This window comes from Pan paniscus, chromosome X (assembly GCF_029289425.2).
Source record: "Pan paniscus chromosome X, NHGRI_mPanPan1-v2.0_pri, whole genome shotgun sequence".
Taxonomy (NCBI): domain Eukaryota; kingdom Metazoa; phylum Chordata; class Mammalia; order Primates; family Hominidae; genus Pan; species Pan paniscus.
In genome coordinates, this window is record NC_073272.2 from 108,134,618 (window position 1) to 108,158,761 (window position 24,144).

The 24,144-nt window shown below is 34.2% G+C and overlaps 1 protein-coding gene across 1 annotated transcript in view; it reads left to right on the forward strand.

Moving 5' to 3' along the window:
- Positions 1-24,144, forward strand: part of COL4A5 (collagen type IV alpha 5 chain) — a 258,069-nt gene that overhangs the window by 212,467 nt on the left and 21,458 nt on the right. The window contains exons 37-41 of the mRNA XM_034949958.2: positions 3,414-3,540; positions 13,587-13,667; positions 14,574-14,672; positions 15,211-15,261; positions 16,382-16,567. Coding sequence (XP_034805849.1) covers positions 3,414-3,540; positions 13,587-13,667; positions 14,574-14,672; positions 15,211-15,261; positions 16,382-16,567 — 544 coding nt within the window. The remainder of the gene's footprint in view (positions 1-3,413; positions 3,541-13,586; positions 13,668-14,573; positions 14,673-15,210; positions 15,262-16,381; positions 16,568-24,144) is intronic.

The following is a 24,144-nucleotide window of genomic DNA, read 5'->3' on the forward strand; positions in this document are numbered from 1 at the left end:
AATTCCTTTTCTAGATAATTAAAATATTAATGGTTGCTCAATGGATATAAAGCTTCAGTTATGCAAGATGAGTAAGTTTTACAGATCTGTTATACAATATGGTGCCTACAGTTGAGAGTACAGTATTTTTCACCTTAAAATATGTTAAGAGGATAGATTTCATGTTAAGTGCTCTTACCACAACCCCCCGACACAAGAACATGAAGAAATTTTTGGAGGTGATGGATATGTGTAGTACTTTGATTGTGCTTATGGTATCATGGGTATATGCATATATCCAAACTCATAAGTATGTATGCATTATGTGCAGTTTTATATATAAATTAATAAAGCTTTAAAAAAGTATCTCTGCATGCACTTTTAAATTTCCCTCTGTTAATATTCTGGGTCTAAAATAGAACCTATTTATGGTTTTGTTCATGGTCTTTAATCTCCAAATACAGATAAGGTTGTAAAAACATTAACAATTATGTGGGAACCACAACTTCCAACTGATGGACTACTCTTGTAATATTATTCTTGCATAAAGCAAGATATGATGTTTACTCTTTCTCCTCAAATATTTTCCTTTTGTTGTCTTTTTTCCCCCCAGTGGCAATGCTTCTCTAGTTTTACAGTGGAATGCAAGAACAAAAGTGATTAGCTTTTTTACCGATAGATGTCTTCTGTTCTGTAAAATGGGGCAAGCCTGTAAGTTTATTCTGAATTTTAGGTTATAGTATGGAATGGAGGAGAAGATGCTATTACTAGGACATAGTAGAGATTGGCTATGATCCAAATACCATTACATTACAATTTGAATCTTAACAACAAAGAAGATATCAAATTGACTCCTTTTTCTACGTGATACAATACAGTGACCTTGAAAGCAGTTCCAATTTCAGGCTTGTCTTTCAGTGTTACTATAGTCATTAGATAGTTTCACAATGGTAAATGTGACTTATTAGGTATGAGATATTTCATTTTCAGAATTATATCAAAGCTTGACATTAGAACAGATGTAGATATTTGCAGCTGTGTGTCCGAGTCATTCAAATCGCTTCTACCTAGAAGTGCAAATAGATTTGAATTTTCCTTTCTCAGAGTGATTTGTGTCCAGTTTGTAGATTTTCTGAGCACTGTCTTCTTTATCTCTTCTTGCTTTCCTTTTTTGAAACTCATTGTTTTCAATGAGTTTGTGTGTGAATAATAAAAGGCTAGATAAAGCTTAAGCTAGCAAATTTCAGTGTTTTTTTCAGAAGCCCTAATAAAATATTTACTTTATTTTTAAAAGGTACTTGGTTTGAAGGAGTAGGGCCATAAGAGTGATTACAGAAACGGTATTGAGGGCAAGTGCTGGCTGAACTTAGAGACTGGGCTTACAGTAGTCCCCCCTTACCAAGGGGGATACATTCCAAGACCCCCCGTTGGATGCCTGAACCTGTGGATATTACCTAACCTTTTATATACTGTGTGGTTTTTTTTCCATCTGGTAACAGAGACAGCTACTAAGTGACTCATAGACAGGTAGTGTTTATAGCATGGATATGCTGGGGAAAGGAGTAGTTCAGGTTTCGAGAGGGATGGAATGGGACAACATGACATTTTATCATGCTACTCAAAATGGCGTGCAATTAAAAACATAAATTATTTATTTCTGGAATTTTCAATATTTTCAGAACACAGGTGACTGAAACCATGGATAGCAAAACCATGGATAAGGAAGAATTTCTGTACTTTTAGAATTTAATGTACTTTAGTATCATAAATAATCCAGAGTTTGCCTTCTGCCTTTCAGATTTACCACTAGCAGAATATTGGAATTTTTTTCTTGTTTTTTATTTTGGTATATACATTTAATTTTTTCATGAATAACAAAAAGAATCATGATAGTTTATTCAAAGGTTTCCCATGTAAACACCTAAGATGGGACCAATTCAATCCAAAATTTAATTGTATACCTATTATGTGCCTCAAAATGAACTAGATATTTGATTTACAAGGTTCAGAAAAAATGTATATATTCCCAGCCCAAGATTCTTAATTTTTTTAAATAATAGGATGTAAGGAAAAAGAGACTTTAGTTTAAAGAGCTATTACCATAATGCAGAAACATGAGTCACAAATAGATCTTACTCACCTGCAAGTGTATGTACTAAGTGAGGAAGGAAGTATTCAGTAGGTGATGTTGAACACTAGCACCTTATTGTAAAGGTCCTGATCTTCATGCGCAGAGCAGTAAGCCCTGCAGTAGAGATTTAGTGTTAAGGTATATGTTGCCATTGTTATTGAGAAAAACTTGTTTTAATTGTGAAAGTGGGTATGAATTCTTCTAAGGCTCTATTGGAAAAAACCTTAATGCAAATATTCATTGAGCAAAAACGGTTATACATATGTGAATTATCTCTTACCCAAAATAAACTTTCAATGTAATTAAGGAGTTAAGACTTGCATATATGAAGCCATTGTAGACATGACAGAGTAAGAACCTACCCTAACCTCTTGGGGTAAACTCTCTTTGCCCAGGAATGCTTCATGGAAGAAGTAGGATTTTTCTTTTCTTGTTAAGAGGCAGGGCTCCCTCTGTCATCCAGGCTGGCCTGTAGTGGCATGATCACGGCTCAATATAGCCTTGACCTCATAGGCTGAAGCCATCCTCCCACCTCAGCCTCCTGAGTAGCTGGGACTACAGGCATGCACCACTACGCCCAGCTGATCTTTTTTATTTTTTGTAGAGACAGAGTCTCCCTTTGTTGCCCAGGCTGGTCTTAAACTCCTGGGCTCAAGCAATCCTCCAGCCTTGGCTTCCCAAAGTGCTACAGCCACAACACTCAGCCAGAAGTGGGATTTTAGATGCCCACTGAAGAATTGATAGACTTCCTTATGTTACAGTGAAAATCACCTTTTTCAGTAGAACGTACTATAGCTTTTGGTTGACATGTGTACTGGAAGCAATGAATTGCATTATGGCACAGTAGGAATGATAAACACAGGTTCTGAAGTCAGACTGTTTGAATCCAAATTCGGATTTCATCACTTACTAGCTCCATCACTATAACATAGGAATAATAACAGTATCTTTCTAATAGGGTTGTTAAGGATTAATGAGAATAATACATCTACATACTGTGAGAATAGTATGGGCTATGTAGTCTGATTGACTACATAGCTGATTGTAGTCTGGTTCAAATCCCAGTTCTGCCACTTACACAAACCTTAGGCACTTGGCTTCTCAAGATTCAGTTTTCTCATTTATAAATGGAGATAATGAAGCCTAACTCACAGAACTGTTGTGATGATTAAATGAAGCAATTTACATCAAGTACTTACTGGAGTGCCTGACATATAATAAAAGCTCTATAAATAATGTTATGTTCTTATACAATCTAAGTCGTGTAGAGACTTCAGTATTATCTTTTTATTCGTGTTTTCAGGGTGAGCCTGGTCTGCCTGGATACCCAGGGAACCCTGGTATCAAAGGTTCTGTGGGAGATCCTGGTTTGCCCGGATTACCAGGAACCCCTGGAGCAAAAGGACAACCAGGCCTTCCTGGATTCCCAGGTAAAATTTCTTCTCTTAAATGCTTCCTTCTTTCCTTCCTTATCTACTCCAACCAGTATCACAGAGCAGCTTCTTATTTGGCAGACTTATATTTTATTTCCCAATCAGATACTGACTAGCAACATAATCTCAAACTATCTCTTTACCTTTTCTTTGCCCAAATTTATTTCTGTATAAAATGAGAATGAATATTACTGACTCAGCAGGACAATATCCTGTGGACAGAGAGACTGTTTGGTGGAGCATTTTTCAATCTTTGACTGCTAGCCACAAATCACTTAAGAAGCCTTGCTATTTTTGTAGGTGATAATATATACTTCCAAGCCTCTGCCTGCAGCTGATTATCTTAGAAAGGTATGCCCAGGCACACCGCTGGTAGCGGTTGGTAGAACAATCATACAGTTCCTTCAAATGGCAAGGATTGAGTCATTCAAGTAAGAGATTAGCACTATAGTCAATTATGTAGCCTGAACTAGATTATTATAGTACCTGCTTGTTTAGGGTTGAATTTATTTTTTGCTTGTTTTTTGAATTACACAGTGGCATGGATGAATGAACCTTTCCTTTTTATTGAAGTGAAGCATACATGTAGTAAAGTACACTTAAGACTATAGATGAGTTTTTACCTAAGTACATATATGTCTTTGAATTGACCATATGTATCAAGATATAAAATAGTTTCTTCATCCCATGAAGTTTACCCATGCCCCTACGCCCCCCAACCCCGAGGTGACCACTACTATGACTTCCATTACCATCAGTTAATTTTGCATGTTATTGAAATTCATATAAATGAAATCATACAGTGATCCTTGTATCTGGCTTTTTTCAGTCATCATTATGTGTAAAAGATTCATTTATTTTGTTACACGTGTCAGTAGTTTGTTCTTTATCATTGCTATGCAATATTACATTGAAGAATGTACCACAGTCAATTACACATTCCCCTGTTGATGGACTTTTGGGTTGTTTCCAGTTTGGGACTATTATTTTTAAAAATGCTATTAACATTCTTTTACATTATCTTTTGATAAACATATACATTGATTTCTCTTAGACAAAAACTTAGTAGTAGAAATACTGAATCACAGGGTAGGTGTACATTGAACTTTAGTAGATGCTGCCAAACAGTTTTCCAACGTGGTTTGTAAATTAGTTTCAACAGCCATGTATGAAATGTCCAGTTCTCCAATTGCCCATGTCCTCACCATCACTGGGCAGTGTCGGTCTTAATTTTATCTGTTTTGATGAGTATGTAGAAGCATCTAATTGAGGTTTGAATTTACATATTCCTAATGAATAATAGTATTAATCATCTTTTTATTATACTATTGGCCATTTGGATAGCATCTTTTTGAAGTTTCTTCTTAAGTACTTTTGTTCATTTTTTATTGAATTGTCTGTCCTTTTTCAAATAGATTCAGAGTAGTTCTTTATATACTCAAGATATGAGTCCTTTGTCAGATACATACATTGCAAATCTATTCTCTGTGCCTCAGATTTGCCTTTCCTAATGCTGTTGTGTAATGAACAAAAGTTGTTAATTTTAATAAAATCCAGTGTATAAATCTTTCCTTTCATGAATAGTGATTTTTTTTATCCAATTCAATAAATATTTGTCTATTTGAGGTTATGGAAATAATCTTCTTATTTTTATAACATGTTTCATGTTTAAACTTTCATATTTGGCTTATGAGCTATCTCAAATAAAAATATTTTTACAGTGTGAGGTAGGGGTCAAGGTTCATTTTTTTTCCAGCACAGTTATCCAATTGCTCCCTACACTATTTTTTTTTTAAAGAACCTAAACGCATCCAATAAATTACAGTCACACCTTTGTAAGAAAGCCAAATGACTGTACATGTGGTAGGCTATTTCCAGACTCTGTGTACTGTTCCAATGGTTTATTTTCTATTGCTGCTTTAACACAACACTGAATTACTGTAAATTTATATTAAGCCTTGAAAAATGGTGGGTCAGTACTAGAAATTTGTTTCAGTTTTTTAAAGCTTGTCTTGGCTATTCTAATTTTTTTGTAGGGGAAATCAGTTTATCAATTTCCATTTAAAGTATCTGTAGGGATTTTTAAGTTTGCAATAACTCTCTAGGTAAGGTAGAGGAGAATTGATATTTTGACAGTATTCAACCTTCCAATGAGATGAACATGTTATCTCTCCATTTATGTAGGTATTGAGTTTGATTTAACAATATGCTGCACTTTTTGTTTTGTAAATCTTGAACATATTTTATTAAATTTATCTCTGGAAATTTGATGCTTTCTGGTGACATTTAAATCATATTGCTTTTCCCAGTTCATCTTCCAGTTGTTTCTTGGAAGTATATGGAAATAATTGACTTAGGAATATTGAAATAATATATGAGAAAATTGCCAATTTCACTTTTTAAAATTCTGAGTTTGTATAATTTTTTGTTTTATAAAATATCACCTTAGATATTTTTATTTCTTCTTTTTCATTTCTTTATACCTTTTATTTCTTTTTCATGCTTAATTGCACCAGTTAGGACCTGTAGTGCAGTGTTTAATAGAAGTGGTTATAGTCAACATCATTATCTTTTTTCTAAACTCAGAGGGACAATGATTGCTATTTTTCCATTAAATGTAATGTTAGTGCCAGGGTTTTGGCACATATATTTTACTAAATTAAGGAAATCCCTTTCTATTCATACTATAATGGGAATTTTTATAAAGAATGGATGCGAGTTTTATCAAATTCTTTTTCTGAATCTACAGAGATGATAATTGCTTTTTCTCCTTTACTCTTGATATAATGAATTACACTGATTGATATTTTATGTAAAAATAACCCTGTATTCTTGGGATAAACTCCAAGATGGTCATACTGTACACATTATCTTTAAGTATTGTTGGACTGGATTTGCTGTTTTTTAAAAAATTATACATGGCCATGAGAGAGATTGGCCTACGATTTTCTTTTCTCATAGTGTCCTTGTCAATGTTTTAGTATAGGGATTTGCTGGCCTCATGAGCTGGGAAGTATTCCCTCTTTCTCTATTTTTTCTTTAAATGTTTCATAGAATTCACCAGTTAAGGAATCCGGATCTGTAGTTTTCTTTGTAGAAACCTTTTTAAATTACAGATTAAAAGTCTTTAACAGTTATATTACTATTCAGATGATTTATTTTTATGTCAGTTTAAATACATTGTGTTTTTCAAGGAAATTGACCATTTCATCTAAATTGTCAAATTCATTGGCAGAAAGTTGTTGATAATATCCTTGTTTTGTCCCTTTAATTTCTGCAGAATGTGTACTGAAGTCTGCATTTTAATAATGTTTTGATATAAGTAATTTTATTTATTTTGATCAAGCCTCCAAGGCATTCATTAAGCTTTATTAATTGTTAAAAATTAACTTTCGTAAGTGATTTTCTCTACCATTTGTTTTCTATTCCATTGATTTCTGCTTATATCTGTATTATTTCCTACCTTCTACCTTCTATGGATTTAATCTTGCTGTTCTTTTTCTAGCTTCTTTACCTGGAAGCTTAAATCATAGATTTTTCAGCTTTGTCTTTTCTAATAGATGTATTTAAAAACTTAAATTTCCATCTAATGAGTGCTCAAACCATATCCCAGAAATTTTGTTCTTTTGCATTTTTCCTTTAATCATTCGGTTTAAGATATTTTCTAATTTTCCTGTTGATTTCTGTTTTTCTCCATAGATTATTTAGAATTGTGTTGCTCAACTTACAAATATTTGGGGGCTTCCCAGATATCTTTATGTTATTGATTTTTAATTTGATTCTGTTGTGGCCAGAATACATATTTTGTATGATTTAACTATTAATACTTATTGAGACTTATCATATGGCCAAATTTAGGGTTTATCTGGGTGAATTTTCCTTGTACCCTTGAAAATAATTTGTATTCTGCAATTTGTGTATTGCATTATAAATGTCCATTAGGTCAGGTTTGTTGGTAGGGTTGTTAAAATCTTGTGTATTCTTACCAACTTCTTGCCTAATTGTTTTATCAATTACTGAGAGGTAGGTGTTAAAATTTCCATTATGATTGTAGAGTTTTCTATTTCTCCTTTTCTCTCTGTCAATTTTTTGCTGTATGTCTTTTGAGATATTTTTATTAGGTATATATAAATTCAGAAAACGTATGTCTTCTTGAAGAGTTGACCTTTTTATCATTATGTAAAGACCCTCTTTATTTTCATAATACTCTTTTCTTTGGATTTTTCTTTGTCTGATATCAGTATAGATACATCAGATTCTTTATACTTAGTACAGTAAAACTTTTTCTATATAATTTTTATTTTTACCTGTCTGTACATTTAAAATATGTTTTTTAGGAATAAAATGCATTCATATCTTGCTTCTTTTCGAGTCCAACAATCTTTCCCGTTTATTTGGAGTGTTTAGTCGATTTATATTTAATGTATATTGTTATGTTTGGATTTTAGTCTTCCACATTGCTATTTGTTTTATGCTCCTCCTTTGTCCCTGGTTTCCTGTTCTGTTTGGGTTCATCAGATATGCTGTGGTATTCCATTCTATCTCCTCTATTGGCTTTTAAGCTCTCCCTCTTTCTACTATTTTTAAATGATTGCTCCAAAGAATTCAGTGTGCACTCGTAATTTACCACATTCTGCATTAAATTAATATTATGTGACTTCACATATAATGTAAGATTCTTACAACAGTGTAATTTTATTTACATATAATGTTCTTTTGTGTGATTGTGTTTATATATTTCAGATGATTATTATATAGGTAATAAATTTTACAATTAATTGCTATTACTATTGCTTTAAACAGCCTCTTCTAAAGAATTTAGCATGAGAAACAAAACCAATTTTCATATTTACCAACATATTTACATTTCTACTGTTCTACCCTCCTGTGCAGCAGACTTCTAGTTGGTATCATTCCCTAAAGCCTGACGTTCTTCCACCGTCATTTATTGTAAAATGATTTTGCTGGTGACGAATTCTCTCACCGTTAATTTATCTGCAAATGTCTTTGTTTTAGTTCCATTTTAAATAAATTTTTCACTGGATATAGAAATCCCTTTTTGATATTTGTTGCTTTCAGCACTTTAAATATTTCTTCCACTGTCTTTTGGTCTCCATTTTTCCTGATAATAACACATCAATTATTTTTAATATTTTGCTCCTTTATATTATGTCTGGTTTTTCTCTGGATGTATTTGAGATTTTCTCTCTGTAATTGGTTTTCAATAGTTTCTTTTTGTTGTGGTTAGTTATGGTTGTATTTATTTTGCCCTCTATTCATTGATATTCCTGGATCTGTAGGGTTGTTATTTTTTAATAACTTTGGAAAATCTCAGCTATCTTTTCCTCATATATAGTCGTGTGTCACATAACGACATTTTGGTCAACAACAAACCACGTATATGGTGGTGGTCTCATATGATTATCATGGAACTGAAAATTTCCTATCACCAAGTGATGTCATAGCCATAGTAACATTGTATCACATTTATAATGTATTTTTACTGTACCTTTTCTAGGTTTAGTTATACAAATACTTACCATTGTGCTATAATTGCCTACAGGATGCAGTACAGTTACATGCTATGTAGGTTTGTAGCTTGGGAGCAATAGGCTCTGCTATATGGCCTAAATGTATAGTAGGCCATACCATCTAAGTTTGTGTAAATACACTTTATATGTTCACACGATGACAAAATCACCCAACAACTCATTTCTTAAAACATACCCAGTTGTTAAGTGACACATAACTGTATTTCTTCTGTCGTATTTTCTCCTCTTCTTTTGGAGTGCATATTAGATCACTTGATACTGTATCACAGGTCACTGAGGGTCTAGGTATGTTTTCAATTTTTATTCTCTCTGAGTTTAATTTGGATGGTTTTTATTCACTGCCTTCAAATTTACTGATTTTTTGATGTGTTCAATATTCTGTTAATCGCCACAAAAATTTTAATTTCCATTTGGTTCTTTTAAGAGTTATCATATTTTTCCAGAAATTCCCTATTTTTTACTCATTATATACATGTTTGCCTATAGATTCTTTAACATATTTATTATAGCTATTTTAAAGATCTTTTCAGCTTATTCCAAATTTTCAGATAACCATGTGTCTATTTCTATTGGTAGTTTTGTTTTTCTTGAATAAGCACCACATATTCAAGTTTCTTCCAATCTGCTAATTTTTATTGTATACTAAATGATGTGGATAGTATGGTATAAAGATTCTGGATTCTATTAAATTTCTTGAAGAATGCTGAATATTGTTCTACCTGGCAGTTCAATTCCTGGTATCAACTTGATCCTGCAGTGATGGAGTTTTAGATTTTGTTATAGCAGGGCTATTTCCAATGCCCTTTGTCTTACGTGTATCCCTTGGACTTGGCATACGGGCTTTATTGTTAATGTGTGGGTTTTCTGGGGTAATTTTATTTAAAAAATTTCATTTAGTATTTCTTTTTTTTAAGTTTATTATTATTATACTTTAAGTTTTAGGGTACATGTGCACAATGTGCAGGTTTGTTACATATGTATACATGTGCCATGTTGGTGTGCTGCACCCATTAACTGGTCAGTTAGCATTAGGTATATCTCCTAATGCTATCCCTCCCCCCTCCCCCCACCCCACAACAGTCCCCAGTGTGTGATGTTCCCCTTCCTGTGTCCATGTGTTCTCATTGTTCAATTCCCACCGATAGACTGGATTAAGAAAATGTGGCACATATTCACCATGGAATACTATGCAGCCATAAAAAATGATGAGTTCATGTCCTTTGTAGGGACATGGATGAAACTGGAAACCATCATTCTCAGCAAACTATCGCAAGGACAAAAAATCAACACCGCATGTTCTCATTTAGTGTTTCTTATAGTGAAGTCTGTTGGCAACAAATTGTCTTAGCTGTCATTCATTAGAAAACATTTCCATTGTGCTTTCACTTGTTATTGAGTTACATAGTAGACAGAATTCTACCATCTCCACCCCAAGATTTCTGGCCCCTGGTTATTTAGTAAAAAACCAATCTCCTTAAAGCTGGTAAGCAACTTCAGCAAAGTCTCAGGATACAAAATCAGTGTGCAAAAATCACAAGCATTCCTATACACCAATAATAGACAAACAGAGAGCCAAATTATGAGTGAACTCCCATTCACAATTGCTACAAAGAGAATAAAATACCTAGGAATACAACTTACAAGGGATGTCAAGGACTTCTTCAAAGGGAACTACAAACCATTCCTCAAGGAAATAAGGACACAAACAAATGGAAAACATTCCATGCTCATGGATAGAAAGAATCAATATCATGAAAATGGCCATACTGCCCAAAGTAATTTATAGATTCAATGGTATTCCCATCAAGCTACCACTGACTTTCTTCGCAGAATTAGAAAAAACTGCTTTAAATTTCATATGGAACCAATAAAGAGCCCGCATTGCCAAGACAATCCTAAGCAAAAAGAACAAAGCTGGTTGCATCACGCTACCTAACTTCAAACTATACTACAAGGCTTTTATCACCTAGTGATATCATAGCCATAGTAACATTGCTAAGGAGAGAATCCAGCTCAGCTGTGCCCAGAATATTACCTACAGAAATGGTGAGATAATAAATGGGTATTGTTTTAAGTCATTAACTTTGTGGTAATTTGTTACATAGCAAGAGAAAACTAATGCACTATCCTTTTGGTCATTATTTAAGTTTTTACTTCCCTCCTAAATATGCTTGTTAGTATTTATTTTAGGGTCTTTGAATAGTTGCTTTTTGTATTCTGTCAAGTTTTAAATTATAATCAGTGAGAAAAAGAGGCTGTAGTGGGCTTATTCTATCTTGGCTCGCCTCAGAAGTGTTTAGGGGTAAATTTAAGAAAATATTTGCATGGTATATTCACTGAAAACTATAAAACCTGCTATGTTAGACTTTTAAATACCAAAATAAATGAAGAGATAGATCATACTTATGGAATGGAAGATCAAAATTGTTTGGAAGCCATTATCCTTAGTAAACTAATTCAGGAACAGAAAACCAAGCACTGCATGTTCTCACTGACATGTGGGAGCTGAGCAATGAGAATACATGGACACAGGAAGGGGAACAACACACACTGTGGCCTGTGGAGCAGGGTGTTTGGGTCAGGGGGATGGAGAGCATCAGGAAAAATAGCTAAGGCATGCTGGGCTTAATTCTTAGGTGATGGTTTGATAGGTACAGCAAACCACCATGACACACGTTTACCTGTGTAACAAACCTGCACATCCTGCACACGTACCCCAGAACTTAAAATAAAAAAAAAAAGATGCCAGTTGCCTCTAAAGTCATTCATAGATTCAAAGTGATTCCAGTTTAACCCAACAACCTTTATTTGGTAACAGTTGACAAATGGATTCTAAAATGTGTATGGAAATAAAAGGGACATAGACTATCCAAAACAATATTGAAAACGAGGCCGGGCACAGTGGCTCACCCCTGTAATCCCAGCACTTTGTGAGGCTGAGGCGGGCAGATCACGAGGTCAGGAGTTTGAGACTGGCCTGGCCAATATGGTGAAACCCTGTCTCTACTAAAATTACAGAAATTAGCTGGGCATGGTGGCATGCACCTGTATTCCTAGCTACTCGGGAGGCTGAGGCAAGAGAATCGCTTGAACCCGGGAGGTGGAGGTTGCAGTGAGCCGTGATCGCGCCACCGCAATCCAGCCTGGGCAACAGAGTGAGACTCCATTACAAAAAGAAAAAAAATGTGTGGTACTTGATAAGGATTGAGAAATAGATCAACGAAACAGAATATGGAGGATAAAAAAGACTAATATACAATAAATTGACTTTTGATAAAGGTATCAAATAAATTTTTTAGAGAAAGCAAATTCTTTTTAACAAATGGCCCTGAAACATCTAGATATTCGTATGGGGAAAAAACAAAACTTAATTCATACATTACATCATACAGAAAAAAAATGTTTTTAATTAGATCTTAGTCTGAACATAAAAGCTAAAACCATAATGCTTTTAGAGGAAAACATAGATAGATATTTCCGTGACTTGGCATAGGCAGATTTTCTTAGGATACAAAAAGCAGTAACTGTAAAAGAAAAAAATTGATAGATTACATTTAAATTTTTAAACTACTTTTATCAGAAAACACCGCTAGGAAAATGAATAGGAAAGCCACAGACAAGGAGAAAATATTTGCAAAACATACCTGACAAATTACTGATATCTAGGATATGTAAAAAACTTCAATAACTCAATAATAACAAGATGTATTATCCAATTTTGAAAAATGGAGAAAACTTTGAATAGATACTTCACGAAAGAAGATATACAAGTGGCCAATAATCACATGAAAAGGTGATCGATGTCGTTAGCCATCAGAGAAATGCAAATTAAAACCACAATGAGGTAGCTCCATATACCCACCAGAATGTCTGTTATTACAGCAACTGATATCATCACAAAGGTTGTGCAAGGATCTGGAACAATTGGAATTTCCACACATTGTTCTGAGTGTGAAATGGTTTGGCAGTTTTTAAATAAAACACAACATATACCTACTTTTTGACCCAGCAATTCCACTTCTTGTTATATACCTAAGATAAATTAAGGCAGTGGTCTACAAAAAGACCTGTGCAGAAATACTCATAGCAGCTTTATTTATAATAGATGAAAGCTGGAAATAAAACAGGTTTTTATAAATAGGAAAGTGGATATTTGTAATAACTAAAACCTGTCAATAAACCAAAAGTCCAGCAAGAGGAATGGATTTTTAAAATTATGGTATATTCATATAATGGAGTCCTACAAATCCTACCAGTATAATATGGTGGTAGTTATTTTTATGTTTATGAATATATAATAATGCCAACTTCAGGATAAATGGTTAAAAACATAAAATTATTATTAAAAATAGCCAACAAACACCAGCATCTTTTGGGTTTCTTTTTGTTCTTCACTGTTTCTATGCTAGCACTATAAATTGTAAGTTTGAATTGTAGCTCTTAAAGCAATGCAGTTTTTCTTTCATTTTTAAATTGAGCTCTTTACTCTAGGAACCCCAGGCCCTCCTGGACCAAAAGGTATTAGTGGCCCTCCTGGGAACCCCGGCCTTCCAGGAGAACCTGGTCCTGTAGGTAAGCATGAAAAATAACAGTTTGCTGTTTTATAAAACTAATGTTTATCATATTAAGTTTGGGAAAGTCAAATCATGTTCCGCTGTGAACATTTTCAACACAAGGAAATATAGTGTTCATTCACTTAACACTGCATGTGAGGTACAGAATGAATAACTTTTAATAAAAAGTGCTTAAAATTGGCTGGGCACAGTGGCTCACGCCTGTAATCCCAACATTTTGGGAGGCCGAGGTGGGAGGATCACTTGAGGTCAGGAGCTCGAGACTAGCTTGGTCAACATGGTGATACGCCATTTCTATTAAAAATACAAAATATTAGCTGAGCATGGGGATGGGCTCCTGTAATCCCAGCTACTTCGGAGGTTAAGGCACGAGAAGTGCTTGAACCCAAGGGGTGGAAGTTGCAGTGAGCCGAGATCGTGCCACTGCACTCCAGCCTGGGTGACAAAGCAAGACCCTCAAAAAAAAAAAAAAAGGACTTAAAATGATCATATGTGACCTTATTTTCTAGGCCTACTTTTTCCAGGGAGAGTTAATTCAAGTGTCCTAGAATAGAAGCTTTGATTTTTTTAGAATGGCAGGCTGTAGTAAGTTTGTTTATTGATTTCTAAAGTAAATAACTTCTCTTGTCCCCATATGAGGCCTATAATTCTCCCCACCACCCTTCGCACCTTACTCTCTTAGATATTCTGAAACTATATTAAAATGAAGAACTGAAAGGTTTTAGATGCTGAATGACTATTCCTTATTTTCATTATCCTCCTTCATATTTTTATAACATTTTGTGATCCAAAGGAGTGTCTCAAAAGCACCTTGTTTCTTTTGGATAAAGAAGGGAGCATATGGAAGTAAAAGGGAGTTGGAAATTGGAAAACTGGGTGTAACCTGCTGTACTCAATTTTTTAGGTGGTGGAGGTCGTCCTGGGCAACCAGGGCCTCCAGGCGAAAAAGGCAAACCCGGTCAAGATGGTATTCCTGGACCAGCTGGACAGAAGGGTGAACCAGGTGCTGTATTTTTTCATTTTTCCTATTTTTCTAATTTTCTCCGTGTTGAATTTAACTTGCCTTTTTATTACCCACAGTGAAATTGTATCTTCTTTCTTACTAAGCTACCACACACTTTCCCCTTTTCCTAGTTACCGTCTTCCTCTTCATCCTGAGACTATTAGCTCATGTATCTTGATCAAGTTGCCTCTTACAAAAAACCCCATATCTTTTCTTGTCTAATTTTTTATATCAAAAAGAAGTTACCTAGCCTTTGCAAATTTCTCTGTGGTTTACTATGCAATCTATATTTCATTTGTATTTTTTTCTTATAAGCATATAGATATATTTAACATTCATCGGAAATAGAATATATGTTTAGATCATTTTCTCATGTTAGAATTGTAGTTCTATGTTGGAAATAAGTCTTCTGCATGTTTCATATAATATACATTGCTGCACCTAATGAAAACCTCAATGATCTAAAAATAATTTGGTCTTGTTTCAGTTTGTATTATCCACTTGAGTTTTTGTTTTGTTTTGTTTTGTACTCTGACAGGTCAACCAGGCTTTGGAAACCCAGGACCCCCTGGACTTCCAGGACTTTCTGGTAAACCTTAATAAAACATGCTAAATCAATCTATAATAAAATGAGATTATTTCCAAATACATCTATTTTTCCATCTCCACCTTTTACCATCATAAAATGCATGTAAGAACCCAGAAAACTCAAACCTAGTGTTAACGTTAAAACATTTATTATTTAGCAACTTAGTTTAAGGAGTTGTGTTAAATAAAAATGTATCCTTAAGGAAATTTACATGTAGAGATCTCTTCACCAAATTCATAAATAAGTGCTGAGGAAATAATAAAGAAAGAAGGCAAAATTGCAGGAAGATAAGAAAAGTCTGTAGAAATATACGCCAATAATAAAAATGTTTCTGGAAATTTCAGTCTTAATATATGTTTTGCATATTTGGGTAGATGTGTGTGTGCACACACACATCTACCCTCCCTCTTTTGTGCTTACTCTTACTGTGAGCACCAAATAGTAGAAGGACTGAATGTACATACAGACATGTATGTTTATGTTCTGAAATGACGACTGGCCATTTTATGGAGACTTTTCTCAAACCATACACATATCTCCTGTAAAGTCAAATAGATATCCTTCCCATGTTACCAACATGGAAATTATTACTTTAATGTGCCACTGTTATATTGCTCTTAAAAGTGTCAGAGGTAGAGAAAAAATGTTGAGAACAATTTTGCTAGACGGTGATTATAAATATTGGGTAGAATGGTCTTCGGGGACACATGACAACCATTGAAGAGCCATATCTTTCATTAGTCTCAAAATTAGACTCAAAATATTTGTTTTAGAAATTTCCTCCAGCCATCTTGAAACTATTTTTGAAGATACTTTATACTTTTTTTCCTCACAGCTATTGGTGATGTATCATTGCTCTGTCTTAACACAAAGGATACCTTTTAGGATGAAAGCTATTATTATTTCTACATTTCTATATATACTCTAATAAATACTTCTGCTAACAAATGCATATATTTAATAGGAAGGATGGTTTTCTGGGTAGATTTGGGATTTGGTAGGAGATAGAAATGACTCTTGTGAATTCCATTAATTGCCCTAATGTATGTGAATAGCTAACCTTATAGGCAAGCTTGTAACTCAGTATTATTTATCTTCTAATTATACTTTACTTTCATAGGCCAAAAGGGTGATGGAGGATTACCTGGGATTCCAGGAAATCCTGGCCTTCCAGGTCCAAAGGGCGAACCAGGCTTTCACGGTTTCCCTGGTGTGCAGGGTCCCCCAGGCCCTCCTGGTTCTCCGGGTCCAGCTCTGGAAGGACCTAAAGGCAACCCTGGGCCCCAAGGTCCTCCTGGGAGACCAGGTATGTCCGTGAGTGGTAGGAGAATGGTCTATTTATTAGTCCATGTATTTTGTTTTGCTGGCAGGTTATTCAGTCTTTAAGACTTTAGAATTTTTCCGGTGCATTGGAGGATGTTAAAAAAAAGACTTTAAAATTTGTGATATAATAACTTCTTACAAGTAAATAGCTTGGTTCATAGCTAACTCCGTCTATTTCCATGGTTCTAATAATTTGCTTTAGTAATGCATTTTATCATTTATACAGAGGAAGTAAAACAATTTGGAGGAATAAAGGAAATGGTAGTTTTATTAGTCTTGTTACTAAAAGGTAAAACTATACTGTTAACCTGTCAGCAAAATGCCATCTGCATTTTTAAATGTGAGCTTCTCAGCATGTCATCACAGAAATCATTTTAGTGATCACCCAATAGATGCTTGTGGTCCATACCAGAAGTATTGCTTTGGTTCTGTCATATGATCAGCAAATCTCACCAGGCACAATTAAAAAAATTATCTTCATAGGAACTAGGCAATCAAATTTATCTCCAACATCACAGCATGATCAAATTGACTAGTGATCTCTTCATACCAACCTCATGTCTATACCTCATTTGTCTTGTGTTCACTGCTCTAGTAGTCTCAGTTTTGCATCCAATGTTCACCTTTTCATTTTGTATCTGTGCTGTGTCATTTCATTTTACTAATTTTGGAAATGCTCGTTTTCATCCTTGATTAATGTCGCTGAGCCTAGTCACTGGTGATAGGTTATGAACAGATTTTGAGACTTGATATTCAAATTTTATATTTCTGGTCACTGAAAACTTGGAAGTAAATGTCCTTTTATTCTTTGAAAGTCTCTGACATTATATAAGTGCATTTCAAAATGAAAAATGTTATTTATATTACAGTAAAATATAAAGTGATTGGAATTCATTTTAATAAGATGTTCTAAACACATGAATTAAATGGGATCACATACTGTGTTCAGAGGATCATTTTCAAAACCAAATTTTATCTGATCTGACATAATCTGATGGAAAGTATTGTTTAAGGTTTTATGTTTGTATACTACTGAAGAAAACCAGTGAAAATTTCCTCAGCCATGTTAACTCTCTTGCATGTAATGTAGAGAACTGAAGCAAGTATCTTGCTTGGTTTTGCATGCAGTAATTCAAATAAACCAAACTATTATCTTTTTTATATTTTAATCATCACTGTGGTTATTCGTTCTTACTAGTAATGAATGAGTAATGAGCTCACTGTTGAACCTTACTTTGAAATTTGTCGGTATGAAGCCATTAGTCACAAAGATGTCCTAAAAATTACATTTTTAAAGAAATAACAACAAAAGTAGTTAGAAGAATGCACACCTGATGAGTGTTTGTGACTTCTCAAATTATTTCATAAACTATAAATTAAAAGTGAGTTGTAAACCCCATTGCTCTTAGAATTGATTGTTCTTAGTCTGAGCTCATAGTAATGATTATGATAGCAATGACTTTTGGCCTTTAAAAACACGCCACAGTGTGCTGTTTTCATTTTAGTTTTGTCACTAAGTGGTGATAATTTGGTTTATATACAGATGCATGGATATGAACTTTCAGAGTATTCTTTTATTGAAATAAATTTTAACTTGAAAGTATTTAGTGTAATGCTTTTTAGTTTCTTGATATTTCTAACAGTTTTGATATTTTTCCTTTTTGTTAATGATGACATTGGGCCTTGGTGAACTTTGATCCCTATCCAGGTCCTACAGGTTAGCTCCTTAACTCCAAAGTAGTAACTGCATGAAGTTTGAAACTTATATACCTGTACCAAATGTTTTCAAGTGTTTGAATGTATTTTAAGAGCATATGTGCCAATTCAATTCTTACATAGTGGCTTATCTCTTTAAGTTTTTAGGAACTTGTAGAACCCAGTGTTTCTGTCTATTGGAAAGACCCAAAATTACCTAACTAGGAAAACTAATTTAACATTTAAAAATTCATATATTTGTGTCATTTTCAGTTGAAAATCTGTATACCGAAAACAGCCTTATATATTCTACCTTTCTTTGGAGTCTGTTTCTTATGTTTAATTTATATCTGTTAATGCAAACAAATTGAACTATCCTTCAAAAGGACATTCTTTTTTTAAACAATAATATGTATTATCAGATCCTGAAAATATGTAATTCTTAACTTGCCATATCTTTTGCAGGTTTTCAAACTGTCCCACCTTCACATTTTGGGTTGTCACAAAGTTCTCAATTCTACTGCTGTTAAAAATGGACTAATAGGGCCGGGCACCATGGCTCATGCCTGTAATCCCAGCACTTTGGGAGGCCAAGGCGGGTGGATCACCTGAGATCAGGAGTTCAAGACTCGCCTGACCAATATAGTAAAACCCCATCTCTACTAAAAATATAAAAATTATCCAGGCGTGTTGGTGTGCGCCTGTAGTCCCAGCTACTAGGGAGGCTGAGAAAGGAGAATTGCTTGAACCTGGGAGGTGGAGGTTGCAGTGAGCTGAGATCGCACCACTGCACCGCAGCCTGGGCGAGACTAATAGGCACAGAGAAAAAAAAAAATCAATGCAACCAGCACAGATTACAAGGTTCTTAATCTTATTTTCATTATACATGTGTAAACAGTACACACCAAAGAACAATTACCAAGAGCTACCTAATGGAAAATTGCTGATTCTTAGTGAAAGATGTTTGTTTACCTAATTAGCAGTAAAAAAAGCCACAAATATTTGAATGTATTTATTGTTATTCAAAATAAATAGTCCTTTTCAAATTTTTAAGAAAGAATCAAAAGAGATAATAGTATACCCCATGATATCTGGCTGTTGAGAATGGCAGGACATTTTTTCATCTTATAAAATTAAAAAAAATAATTTTTCAAGATTATTTTTAGGGAGCCATTTGTTTCTACCTGAATTGATTCTCTAGTTTCTTACTCCACTGCAAACTCATTATTTCATAGAACCATAGAATGTCAGATCTAGAAGGGACCTAAGTTTTACCTATGTCGAGGAGAAATTATCCACAAGACAGATTTTATTCAGGACTATTGCAGTAGAGTAGAAACTATTGCAGTAGGAGAGAGACTGAGCTCAACTTCAAATACAACAAAGAAAAGTGATTATTTACAACCAAGGAGCAGAGTGAGAGGGCCAGTAATGGAAAATTACTAAGAGGAGACATCAAGGGTAGAGAGGGGTGGGTTCTTGTTAAACTGGCCCAACAGGATTTTTGCCAGAAACAGGCCAAGGATTTAGACATCAAAGGTGGGAGATGAGGAACTTGATCAGATATCGGGGTGAAGGGACTCTCTCTAAACTGATTTAGCAGGATTATTGATGTAAATGGATTTGGAAGGCCAAAAAGTAGGCCCAAGGATGAGGCCTAATTGAGAGGAGGGCTCAGAGGAGCCTGTCTAAAGTTCGATCAAGGAATCTTTGTCACATATGAAAAAATGGAGGCCCAAAGAGGTTAAGAAACTTGCTCAGGGTAATACTGTTAGTTAGTGGCATAACTGGGACTCTGACTTAAGGCTCCCCAGTGATCAATTAGGTGTCTATTCTACAGGGAGCAGACTGTTCGCTGCATCCACTTTCTTGTTTTCTGTTACCTCAAAAGCTCCGTCAACACCTCCATCAACCAGATTGCTTCTTGTGTTCTTCTTAAATGATGTCATCAAAAAGATTAAGACAGTGCATACTATTTAACTATCACTAAGATAAAGCAAAGACTAGGGGGTTACTTTGAAGTAATGTTGAGTCCCACCTTATCTGACCTACATAGAATTTTGCCACTTTGATTACTGCTAAACTCTACTGTTAGCTAGGAGATTTCTATCTTCTGAGTTACTATAATATATTCAAAGAAGAAAAAGAAAAGTAGCCACATTCCTTTAAAAGAAATTTAACAATTTCTTATTTACAAAATGTACTCTAAATTGCATAGTTGTTGGAACTTGGTCTCTGTGATGTTTTCTTCTTTGCAAGACTACAACCTTAAGTGGAAACTGAATTTAAAATATACCAGTCAATTCATCAGTATACCTTTAGTAATTACTACTTATGGACAATATTTTAGGTTTTTGTTTTGTTTTCTTTTTCAGTTTAACTTTGTTACACAGTTGAAAAATAATGGATTGTGAACCTCATACAAAAAAAATTGACTTGGCATATAGCTCATTAAAATGTTGCTTTTTAAAATAGAGTCTTAGAAGTTTTGCTATGATATGATCCACAGTTTTCCTTGCTAATTACTCAGGCTGAAATGTCATATTTCAGTGAAATATTTTGCTGAGAGTTCTTGTTATTGGTCCCTCTATATCAAACACATATATAAAATGTCTTTACTCAAACCCTGAGTTGTCTTAGTTGGGAATTCTAATTTATTTAACTAATTTTGTGGCCAGACTCTGCTCTAAGTATTGTCTTGAGTTAATTTGCTGTCTGTGATTTAGAAACAATTTAAATAAACAGAAGCCAATATTTAGCTTTCTGAATTTCAAAGTATCAAATGCTTTGAAAGTTTTATTAGGAGATAATAATGTTTTCTATTTATATGACATGCCACACTTTACATCATATAATGTACTTTTATTGTAAGCATCTTAAGGGCAGAGTTTGAGTCTTGCTCATCTTTGTGTTTCCTGTAGCACCTTGCACATGGCAGACATTAGGCCAGTATTTTAAAACTTGAATTTGATCTTTAAAACATTCCTGTGAGGGAGGTTAGGGCAGATACCAGTATTCCCATTTTACTGGTAAAAAACCATACTCAGAAAGATTGAATTGCCCAAAGTCATATAGTTATTAAGTAGCAGAGTCAAAAATAGATCCTAGGTCTTCCAACTCCTAGGATTCATTGCTCTAGCACAATTTATTCTCTCTGCTAACATTTGGTGCTTATAAATCATAGCAAGACTTGTAAGAAAAGAAAATTGTGTTTTTAGTCAATTAACACTAACCAAGGGGTGCTCTATTTGTAGGCTTTTCATCTTTTTATTTAATGATCCTTCTTTTAATAGTGAATAGCCTGTCTTAATATGTGCATTGAATAATAATAGAGTAAATATGATATTTTCTGTGGTTCGGGGTGGGATATTGCATGCCAAAACATTTTCAAGTACCCTTTCACTGATAGGCTTCATATCTTGGAAAAGTTGAATCTTTATTTTTGTGTTCAATGTTGTACAAATATATATTGGCTTTTTCTCCTTAAGTAACTTATTGCAAGTACTATAATAATAATGTAATAATAATAATAGGCCAGGCATGGTGGCTCACGCCTGTAATCCCAGCACTTTGGGAGGCCGAGGTGGGTGGATCACCTGAGGTCAGGAATTCAAGACCAGCCTGGCCAACATGGTAAGACCCCGTTTCTACTAAAAATACGAAAATTAGCCAGGCGTGGTGGTGGGTGCCTGTAATCACAGCTGCTCGGGAGGCTGAGCCAGGAGAATCCCTAGAACCCAGAAGGTGGAGGTTGCAGTGAGCTGAGATCACACCATTGCACTCCAGCCTGGGCGACCGAGTGAGACTCTGTCCAAATAATAATAATAATAATAATTCAATAAATAGTAATAGGAAAGCCTCCTGGTGAATTATGAAAAAAATCAGAATGTGGCTTCATGAAATGCTTTTCAAATACAAGCAAAAGTACAGTTGGTAATGGCCATCGTATATTCATGTTTTGATTTTTCTATTCTGTCACCCATGATCTTTATATTTATTGCCAATGAGGCCTTTAAAGTCAACTGTATCTTCTTGAAGCAGTCTAAGCATATCAAGAAATTGGCACCTGGTGTTTTTATTAAAAGATAACACAAGCCAAGATAAACTTCAGCATTAATCCAAAAATACCCCTTTACTAAAGGAATTTGAAGGCTGTTGGTGAAATGGTACTATCTAGCCAACTTTAATGTTTTGAGAAGCTAATTTTTGGAAAGCCACAGTAGCAGTGTTAACATGATGTCTTCAGTAGAGTTTTCTATTTTCTGGATTAACGAAGACCAACAGCTTATCCTTTAGAATAAGCTCTATTTGAAAAAGTTTGGCTCTCTATACTTCTGTATGGTTCTGTTTGCATACTGATTATGCTGTAAGTATAAGAAATGCTGGCAAAGAACATTATTGTTTTAATTTGTACTATAATGTGAACCACTTCTAACTCATAATCTTATTTTGTACTGTGTGATGTCTGATACTGCTAACATCGATCTTTGGGCTTTGGTGAACTCTGATCTTCCCAGGTTTTCAAGGTTAGACTCTTCACTGGTCAATTCTTTTTTTTTTTTTTTTTTTTTTTTAATGCTTTGTGTGTGTGATAAGAGAAATGCAATTTTTTGCTATAATTCAGAAGTCATTGAAGAGTGCTGTTATCCTCAAGCTGGGGTTTTAACATTTTGATGAAGGTAATGTGACTTGATTATAATTAAGTTTCAAATGACGTTAGGGTCTCTGTGTTTGCAATTGTTTATAATAAGTAATCAATACATAAAGACATGTTGAATTTTAAACGGAAATACACTTATTTTTACCTTCAAGACTGCATTAAAATATTTAGGCAAGCATATGACCTATTTGTAATCTCTGAATGTTGATTTTATTTTCTCAAAATTTTGTTTTCTCAGATTGCCCTGATCTGTGTATTTATGGCTATTTTCAGTGACGGCAGAGATATACTATTGAATACTGTTAAAAATAAAACTTATATGTTCTTTATGTAATTAATAACTCATAATTTGAAGGACTCTAAACATCAGGTCTGAATTAACATGCAAGTTTCCCATTTTTTTTTTAATTTCGAAAAGTGCAGTGCCTTAGGTTATTTCAGATGATACAGTGTTCTGATAACTTTTAAAATGGAGTAGAGGGTCATAAAAGGTTTCTTTTTTTCCCATCTTACTTTGTTATTGTTATCAGGTTGATTCACAGTTTATTTATTTTTCATAATTAGCTGATTTGCTACTTAATTTCTAGTGCAAATCATACATTGTGGATTAAATTGACAAGTTTGCTTAGAACACTGAAGTTCTGTTTTTTTATTCAAATGTACAATGTACTAAACCTTTTCGTTATGATTGAGAAGGGAATTTCTGTGTTGACTGCTTGCCAGGCTAGGGTGACTATATGAGTTAAATTGTTTAAATGTAAAACAATTGTTGTACTATTGTAAATCTCCTTCCTCTTTCTCATATGCCAGATAGAGTCATGTTATATTATGAAATTACATAGAAATACCTGAAAGATTAAAAAGATGCTCATATTTTAAGATTTTTTTTCTTCAATTTTACTAATAAAGAAAATAATAATAATTTTAAAAAGTCCTTCCATAGCTTCTACTATATACCAGGCACTGTGCTAAGTAATTTTTACATTGTATCTCATTTAATCCTTGGAACAACCTGCTAAAGTAGGTGCTATTCTTAATTCCATTTTATAGAAGAAGAAATTGAAGCCAAGGAGATTAATAATCTTACTGAAGTCAAACAGCTAATAACTAATGGAGCTGTATTTGTAACCCAGCATTCTAGCTCCAAAGTCCAGTGTTCTTAATCACAGTGTCATTCTGCCTTGTTAGTATTTTGCCATTGATTC